Genomic DNA, 10,685 nt, shown 5'->3' on the forward strand with positions numbered 1-10,685 from the left:
TGTTGTGATCATTTTCAATTTTATATAGGCCATGAAACTTAAAATATGCCAATAAAGTTAAATGCTTTAGTTAATTTTGAATCATATGGATGACAATAAATTGATAACAAATACGATGAGTATTTATGGCATATTTTTATTCGCACACTACATTTGTACATGCAACGTTTGCGAGGCAAACGATTTTTAATTAAAAAAAAGACGAATAAAAAATGTTCTAGAATGTTGGTCAGTTTGTTATAAATAAGATATATCTTTATTTCGGCTAGTATAAATCACATATTTAACGACGTATCTCACATCCAACTCACTATTGCGGTCAATATTTTGTGTCAGTTCTTTGCATCAAACAGCTCATCCTCGATAATCCATTTGAATTTGAAATTCATTACATTTCTGAGATTTTTGGATTAAGAGAGAGGCAATCGTATCGGATCGACAATCTTCTTTTCATTATTTTTTCTTTTAATTTGTTAGTCTTTTCAGATGATTCGACTATAGAAGAAGTATATATTCTTATACTCTGATAATGGTCGAACCGTTCCAGCAACTGCATATCGAAGATAAGTGATTTTAGTCTTCTGTTAAGTATTTTTACAATTCCTTCCATTAGAGTCATATATTCTGATGGAAGATATAATGAATTGTAAATGTTCTGTTCTAATTAAAATTTTGTTTCCCATTCTATTCTAATGAAAGGTATGTTTAGTATATCCTCTCATTATATCTTCCATTGGAACAGAATAAGAATATTTGTTGAATGTGTTGAATGTATTGCATACTTTCTGGCTGGTTGTTATTGCTAAGTTCTAATTACGTATCATGATATCAGGAAATAAGATAAATTTGTCTTTCTTTCAAGTGTTATTTAGTTGTTTAAGTACAAATGTTTTTTAATGGCACGCAATTGCATGTAAATTTTCGACGTTACAAATTCTGAAGAATTTAGTTTTAACATTCAGTGCAGGTCTTTTTTTTGTGATTGCGTTATTTTTCATCACTTTCAAACGACAACCATTGTTTAATGGATGCGATTTCAGTGAAGTCGATATAATTTAAGGTTTTTTGATATTCCGGAAACTTTCTAGTTTTGCTGAAATTAATTTTGTGTCTAAGTTTACTTCAAATACTACTTTGCCGAAACAGTTATAAGTATTGAATGCAATACAATTCTAATTACCAATAACTGATGGTGGCTCCTGAAAATGTACCAGTGCAACCATTTTTTCTGATTCTGCAATTATTTCATTGATTGTTAAAAAACCGTTGTGATCGGAATCGATGTATCCAAATGCTTTTATTAATTCAGTTTCGCTTTTCTGAAATTTTCACTAATTACAATTCAATTGTAAAAGGAGTTACATTAGGGTACGGTAGGTTGCAACGTACATTTTTGTGATTTTATGTTCATTCACGAACTGAGACATTTCCTGAACTGCTGCTGATAATGGTACTGCCAAATTATCGTATGGCCTTATTGATACAGTAAAAGAAAATGTCAATCTTTTACCTATTCTCACATTATGCAAAATTAAACAAATTAATTATTTTAGTTCTATTGTCCCATAATTTAACTAAAAATAATTTTTGAAGTATTTATAGCATTGTTAGATGGTTTGAAAAATCAAATAACTCACGCCATTACTTACTTTAATATTTGCATCAGCAAAAGTGCGCACCTCCTGAACAGATAATTTTTGATCAAAATTTTGGTCAATAAGTGTCATCAATTGATGGGCTAGATTTTGATTTCCCTTCATCTGAATATTTGTGTTAACAAGTTTAAAAACAAGTCCTTTAATTAAAAAGGTCTATGCTTAATAGTGACAATAATAATAATAAAAATAATAATAGCAGCAACAATAGTAATGATAATAATATTAACGTTACCCTTCTTTCGTATGATAACATGACTTAGTTTAGTTTCGTACGGCACATTATCACATGCGCATATACCAACATTTGGATTATTCTCTCGTAAAGTTTAACAGAATTCACGCAGTAAATGAAACATTATTTTCAATTGCATTTGTTAAGAACTAAAAATTAATTAAAAATTATCTTTTCTTTTTGGAATGACTACAAAGAATTTACCCTTTCCTCACTAAAATAATATTTGCTCACCTGCGCTTTTGGTTGAACATTCGAATTGCCATCCATAACAGATGTAAATTCAGCAAAAGTAATTTTGCCGTCATTATTTAAATCAATTAGCTGAAAGTAAAATGCAAAAGTAATTGTTCATTTTTAAGTTCATTTTTTAATCAAAAATTTCTTTCACTTACTAATTTGATTATCGCATTGTTTAATTTCACTTTGTTTTAATTATTCAGCAAACAAACCTGAAAGATTTCATGCACGATTTTTCCATTAATCCCATAATCTCTCGATTGAATTGCTTCAGTTGGCGTTATCACACCATCACCATTTTTATCTACTCGCTATGATGAAACAAATTGATTGAATAAACCAAGGATAGTCGGATGAGCAGATCGAGAGCTTTTTGAACAAATCAAAGATCGGTCAAGTGAGGAGATGATAAATCGATCGGAAATTTCCGAGTAAAATATAAAATCGATCAAATGAGTAGATCAAAAATTGACGAAAATTTTTTAACAAATCGAAGGATAACACTGTTTTCCATATTTTCTTTTTTTTCTTCTTTTTTGACTTTCTCGATTTATCATTCTCACTTGCTATTACCTTTATCAAGCTCGATTATATTTTTTTTCTTAAAAAAGAAAAAAGGATAGATAAAGCAAATTTTTTGAAATTAATTGATAATTTGTCAAAATTAATTGATAATTTGTCAAACATTTTCATTGAACAGAAATATTTAAACATTTTCTTAATTCGAAAATTTAAATAATTTTTTACCTTAAAAATTTGTTCATTGCGATTGATCGATTTTCGGGTTAATAACAATGTTACAAATTCGGCTATATTTAACATATCATCACTATCTCGATCCTTTGATCGAATCATTTCTTTCAATTCCTTATCACTCTTAATTATGTGATTCAATTTGTGCCAATTTTTCAATTCGTTGAATGTTATACGCCTATCACCATCACTATCAAGTTCATTAAAACGTACAACTGCAAAGCCAATAAGTGCTATTAGAGTGATAAAAGTGATAATATTAAACAAATGGCATATATTTCAAAATGAATAAATTCGTAATTATGTAAGTCTTAAATTTTGCAAAACGCAAAAGCGAATCTTGAGAGAAATAAATTATTTCTAATACTTAACTTTGAATAATTTATATTAGTGAAGAAAAGTAAAACTTTTTTATCTTTTTTATTTTCAAAAAAAAATTTTTATTATTCCTAGTTACTTCGTCAGTCTATTTAGATCAAGAAAAAAAAACTTGCCAGAGTTTTCACTTTGTCCCAAAATATTTTGCAAAATATAAAAAAGGATAAAACGGAAGAACATCGCCTTGGAAGTTACGCAATCTGAAATGTTATTAAAATTACTCAAATTTATTAGTCGGATATATTCTAACAAAAAAAAGAATTATTTATGAAAAAAAACGATGAATTGCCAAATTCACAACTCAATAATAATTTTTTTTTATTCATCAACAAATATTTAAAATTTCATTTTTAGCATCTTTTATATTCATTTTCCCGTTCTCTCCAATTTGCTGTTAATGGGAAAAAACTTTGTCAAATAGATCTTTTTTCCAAGAATATAATACCGACAGATGAATTTGTTATAACTTTGGAATTACCCGTATCAGTACTATTTCTTCTTGACCATTTGTTCCCACGAAAATGTAAAATTTTAAATTCATTGCTTTAAAATGTACACATTACTACACCAATCTAGTCTACATATGCGTATATATTAATTGAACTGTAAAATATGATTATAAACAATAAAATATAATTTTATAAAAGTTTAGAAGTATAAAGTTGTAGATATGAAAATTATTTCGACGGTTTATGGGAAAAAAATTTTCTAAAGTAACAACAATGCATGAAAAGAATAGCAAAGCACTTCTTGAACATTTTCAATTTATCGAAGCAGTGGAAAATTTCGCCTCGCCAATTGCGCCAACGGCAAACCAGCAAACAATAAGAAAAACGAAATTACAAAGTGTTCTTTTTTACGATATTGTAGAAATTCAAAAAATTTTTTAACTATGGAAAACTTGATTTTTTAAGGAGATTGAGAGATTATTTCATTTTATGTCTTTTTTTTGTATTTTCATTTAAAACAAATAAAAAAAGCGAGAAAGGCAATAAGAGAGAAAAAGAGAGAGGAGGGAGAGAAACAAGTTTTATGCGTTATTTTCAAGGATAAATAGAAAATAATAATTATGCATAAAATCTCATGTAAAACCAGACCAAAGAAATGAGGAATATAATGGGTATATTAATAAATCACAATTTCCACATAACACATGATTACCTGGTGCAATAATTCTTAATTAACCAGCTCTTTATTTTAATTGATAATTACTTCCACTGTTCAACCTATTAATATAACTATTGTTAGTACTACTAAAATATCATTGTTTCGCAACTAATAAGATAATTAAGCAGGTTTACTTATTATTAACAATCAAATAATGTCATATAATTTCTCACGACAATTTTTAAATCATATTTGAATGACTGAAATTTAAATCAGTTTTCGAAAATTTACTTCTTTTATTGATTAAAAATTATCATTTCAATAAAAATTTAATTCAAATTGTAAAAATGAAATTGCATATACTATTTATAATATTAGATAATAATTTTATCTATTAAATTTCCTTCTAAATTTGTGAACAAATTATGAAAAACTATTAACAAGTCTAAAATTTTGAAGTATATTAATAAAACTATTTGAAAAATGTAATTCAATTTATTTTTACTTGTGTTCATTTATACAAATTCTTCACGAAGTTAATGCAATACTGTTGTGATGAATTTCGATATTTAAATTAAATTTTAATCAATCAATAATTTATTTTTATTTTCTTTTTCATTTTTCTTCAAAACTAAGTAAAATGAACATTCTCAATCTTCCATTTACTTCTTTTTCCACTTGACTCTCATTTAGGACGCCAAGGTCACCGAGGTCATTGCTTTTCTCTCTCTCCCTTTTTTTCGATTAATTTACCTGAAGGACGATGTATTAGGTTATGGTGTGTTTTAAACTTTACAATTGCCTATCAATTTTCAACGCCTTTCTAGCGGAAATATTATTGAAAAAGGGTGAGAATTGTCTCGATGTCCTTGTAATTTGATTAAAGCGAATTTTATTTTAAACCATATAAAATTTATACCTTTTCTTGGCAAAATTCGGGCAAAAAAAGACAATAGGTCATCGATTGGTTTTTTAAGGAATTTTTTTTCCTTGATCTTTGATTTTCAAAAAAATGCTCGTAAAAATATTGCAATAATTCAAAAAATTTAAAAGTAAAAAATCAATGTTATTTGATAGATTAATACGTTAAAAGTTTTAATTAAAATTTATTTTCAAAATAACAGAACTGATTTTTTCTCTAATCTTCTATGGTATTTATAATTCAATTAAAACAAACAACAAAATAAGGCTTTATACAAAATGAAATACAATAAAATACTTAAAATTAATTGGCTTAAAAGAAAAAACCATTGGTGTTTTAGTATTTGCCATAATTCGATTACCGTGAAGCTATATGTATTCAGAAATTTTGCAAAAATTTCTAATATGCCAAATGTATAAAAGAAGTGGGATGAAATAAGAATTATAACATTCATATCAATTTGTACTTTACAATTTTCTTTGGCCTGGCCTTTTTTTGATATTACCTGAAATGAAAACGCAAACTTTTATAGCTTAAGTTATAAAATAGAATTCTGTTTTATTAAAAAAAAAGGTATGATGTGTAATATCATACCTTTTTCATCATACCTTTGTGTCAATTATCACCTTACGATTCTCATCAATTTGATTCTTTTTTGGCATTGGTCTGAAATGTGGGACTTGAAATGTTTTAAGGAAAACCTCAAATCATTTCTTTTTTTGACAGAAAAATGAAAAAATTTAAGTCAATATTTACTTAATTATTGTATTCTAATTTTTTCCCCCAAATCATTTTGGGCCAAGAAAACAAACCCTCTCTTTTGTCATTTAAATATGTCCATTATTTTTCCGCATCTGTCATTTTAATGTGACGAACTATTGAAGCGGAACAGTGAGTGTAATGACCGCTTTTTTCCTCTTTTTTTTTATTGTTCAACGCCATCAGATTGCACAGTTTTTTTTTTTTAACTTATTGTACGTAGTGGATGTCGCTGTTCATTAATGAATTTGGACCTTTCATTTAATTCTTTTGTAAATTTAAAAAGAAAGATAAATTTTAATTAAACTCACTATCAATTAATCATTTTCTTGTTCATATATTTGAAATAATTCATGCAAAATATACAAAGGCATTCTTTCATTTGTTTAGAAAAAGAAGAAGTAGAAACAAAGGTGCTAAAATGAAAAGTTTAGGGAATCAATTTGATCAAAATAAAAACAATAAAATAAAAGAAAATCGAGGAAGGATAAGAAAAATTGAAATACGATAGGAAAATTAACAATTGAAATGACCTTCGCATTATTCGTTTCGTTTCCTTTTTAATTTTAATTTTATTTCTTTTTATTCTTACATTTTCCGTTTATTCGTTTACACCGAATATAACTAATATGTGTAAAATTTACTATTTACTTTGCATCGATCGTTTTGATAAAAATTTTAATTCAAATATTTTTTATATCAAAATGAATGAATTATACTAATCGTAATTCTTTTAGCTCATATTTATTTTTTCTTTTTTTTAAACAATGAATTTTTTAGTCTAATCTTTTTGTTGATATTTTTTAATTCTACGATTGATAGAAAAGTAAATTTTTTTTTCATTTAAGTAAAAGTATTTTGACAACTTTTTCTTGGCTTATGCGACAATCAAAAATGCAAAAGCAACTGGTATCTAGGAAATGGTAATTATTTGTAAAACAGTACTGACACTGGTAAGATGCAATTTTTAAATATCGTGACATATTTGCAATATTTAAATCATATTTTTTTTAAAAAAAATAATGAATGGATTGTTACACTTTGCTTGTAAATTTATGTGAATCTTAAAATTAAATCAAAAATTTTTCACAGTTTTCTTTCGACTTTCTTTTTATAATGAGAAATTAAATAATATTCAAATTGAAGATGGATGTAATTAGGTAAAATGGTGAAAGACGATGATGAAGGAAAAGACGAAAAAAGACGGAGTACATCCGTTTTATTATTGTCGCAAGGAATAATGATAGTAATAATAATAATAATACAAATTATAGTAATAATAGTAATAATACCAATAATAATTGACAATCCATTCATCCTATACTATTCATAAAACTTTGCAAAATTAACTTCGACAATTCTATAAAAATCTATTTTCATTTGTTGGTTGATATGATGATGACATTTTATGGATGATTAACTAAGTCATTTTATTATTATTATTATAAGGAATTTTTCACTAATTTATCACTCCGGATCAAGCAAACTGTTAACTATATTTTTTTTTTGCTGAATTTCTTAGTAAATTCAACGCCTAAATCCTAATTTTGTGTTAAAAAAATGTTTTTGAGCAAGAAAAATCATTCAAAAAAAAGAAGAAAGAAATCAATAGTTATTAATTAGTCCATAAAATTATTTTAAAGAAAATTATAAAGAATACCAACGGAAAAAGAAAAGAAATAAAATTCAAAAAAATATTTTCTTTTTCTTTTGTTCTTAGAGTTTACAAAGTTTATTTGAAATGTTAAATCAAGTAAAAGTCATTAAAAACAAATGAAAAAGGAGAAAGATAAATAAAATTCATTTGATTTGAATGTTATGTTACAACACTTATTTTGTTTAATTTTGCAATTATTTCGTTTTTAGTTATTTTTATGGTACACTCTTCGTTTAAATACATTGTAATCCAGTTGTATTGGAAATTGTGGAGTTAAAAATGAGAAAAAAAGAGGACAGGGAAAGAGAAAGAGATTTAAATGATATAATTTCTGTAAAAAATATTGTAATTAATTGGCGATAATTATTATATGCATCGAATGATAGAGAAAATTATTTACATAAAATATTCCTTGAAATTATGTAAAATTTTTCGTTATTTTCTTTACAATGTCTTTTCTTCTTTTTTCCTTTTTTTTTTTGTATACGATATTTAAAAAAATAAACTGTTTGTGAATTAATGCATTAAATTTTAGAAGGCTTCATTTATTTCAATTTATCTGTTTTAAATAATTTAACAATTCTTGGTTAATAATCGAGTTTCAAATTTTGATAAATTTTAAATCATAGCTAAAAAGTCAGTGATATGCGAAAGTTTGTTTTAAAACATTGTTAGTTACACTTATTAATTTGAAGTACTATTAATATTATTACCATCCAATTATGAGGAATGTTTTATTTTAAATGAAATAATTACGTGCTTGCTTAAGCGTTTAACACGGTTAAATATTATAATATTCCTATTATAAAGCGTTTATTTCCGCTTGATTACCATCCTTTTCCCCAAAAATTAATTATTTACCCATTTAGTAAATAAAATTAGATTATTTATCAGTAAATGGAAAATTAATTAGATTTTTTACAAATGGATTATGTCTTAGAATTTCTTTTATTACTGAATTCATCAAATCATTTTAAAAATTTTAATCCCATTTCGAAAAATAAGCTCTTTTTTTCAAATTTTTCGGAATAATTTTAAATTTATTGGTACATTTTCTTATAACATTCGAAAATTTTCGCTTCATTACATTCATCATAATTTATCCTAATTTTCTATTATTAGATGACGAAAACATATTACCTGTCATTAGCATGACCTGTATCCGACCTCTGGCTCAAATTGTCAATTATCATGCCATCATGATAATTTCCAGTTTTGAAATATATAAAAATTTTAGAAATTTTTATTGTTAAGTTAAAAGAAACTTATGATAGTAAATGCCTACAGTTTTGGATGGAAATTTTTATAAGAGAAATTCATTTTATCCAAAATTTCAAGATCTCAATTTATAAATTTAATTTCAAAAAACAAGAAAATAATTTTTTCCTTCAAAAAATAATTTTCAAAGGATTTCTCAAAGGATAAAGGATAAACTAGATCAAAAAAAAATAAAGGATAAAGTGGATCCAAAAAAAAGGATAGACTGGATCCAAAGGAGCATTGCAACTTCAAAGCATATTATCACTGCAATTTTATATTAAAAACTACAAAATTTAAAATTATGTTCTTGGATTTTTTTGAATTCAAATGCAAATACCAAATCCAATTGCTATTTTTCAAAAGGTTATCTTAAAATCTGCATAATTATCCCTTAAAGCAATTAGAAAGTTAAGTGGCAATTTGACTGCGACAATTTCTTCATTTTTTTTTTAATTATTCATGAAAACCAGATGTGTTACAGGAAAATGAAGAAGAAATCAGTCCATTAATTTGTTATATTAAATCAAACTTCGATTAATTAATAAAATTATTCATTCGCAGTGCACTCTTTTCTTTGTTCTTCTAATCCATGCAGTTTTCTTCGTATTTTTCAGTCAATTTCTACTCTCCCTTACAAAAATGCGCGAATTGTAGAATTTCAATTTTACAAATTTTCCACATTTCACTTCAATTCCAAACAATTCAGACGGATGACTAAGTAAATTAGCATAAAATTTAAATAATAATTTTGAAGATATTTAGTTTCATTTCAAATAAATTTTGCCGTTTTTTTAGAAGTCCATATCGAAAAAGGTAGAAAGATTAGATCAATTGCAACTTGAATTTAATAAATAATACCAGGAAACCTTTAAAAATGAAATAATTTAACCCATGAAAAGGAGAATTGCAAAAAGGAAGATGAAAGAAGAGGAGGAGAAGGAGGATGAGGAGGAGGACAGTAACAGTTCCTCGCCACTTCATTTATGGTGTTTTTTTTTTCACTCTATCATCTCCTTTCTTTCAGTCTTAATTTTCATAATGAATTAAATTTATTTTCTATATTAGATTAAATTTTTTCTGATTTTAATGAATTTAAATTCTAATCAAAAGGAAGAATATGCCAAAGTTTGTCATTCCTTTGATTATTTCCCTAATTCAATTTTTTTCTCCCATATTCATAAGCGAATTTATAAAAATTTAAAATTAAAAATACACCTATTGAATGTATTTTGAGAATTTGATTACATAAATCATTTAATATCACTTCAAATGGAGCAATTTGAATTTAATGTAATACTTGAAATGCTGGTAAAATAATATTTGATTAATCTATTCCCACATTATCAAGATTTAAATATTAGAACACTCTACTAAATGAGAGAATATCTTGATTATTAAACGAATTAATTAAATCATCTTGATGATAAAAATGACGAATTGCTATTTTAATGTGTTAAATAAATTTCAAACCACCAAATGATTACTATAACCATGACATTATCTCTTAGATAGTTTATTATTATTATTATTATTTTATTATTATTATTATTATTATTATTATTATTATTATTATTATTATTATTATTATTATTATTATTATTATTATTATTATTATTATTATTATTATTATTATTATTATTATTATTATTATTATTATTATTATTATTATTATTATTATTATTATTATTATTATTATTATTATTATTATTATTATTATTA

General features: G+C 25.1%; 1 protein-coding gene across 1 annotated transcript; it reads right to left on the bottom strand.

The window, feature by feature from the left end:
• Window positions 1-1,172: 1,172 nt before the first annotated feature.
• Window positions 1,173-2,441, bottom strand: LOAG_09303 (hypothetical protein; the record flags this gene model as incomplete). Its single annotated transcript, XM_003144831.2, has 4 exons — window positions 1,173-1,319; window positions 1,650-1,760; window positions 2,125-2,214; window positions 2,343-2,441. Coding segments are annotated over 4 exons (447 nt in total), but the record flags the coding sequence as incomplete, so codon positions are not given.
• Window positions 2,442-10,685: the final 8,244 nt, after the last annotated feature.

This window comes from Loa loa, assembly GCF_000183805.2.
Source record: "Loa loa unplaced genomic scaffold supercont3.26, whole genome shotgun sequence".
In the NCBI taxonomy this organism is placed as follows: domain Eukaryota; kingdom Metazoa; phylum Nematoda; class Chromadorea; order Rhabditida; family Onchocercidae; genus Loa; species Loa loa.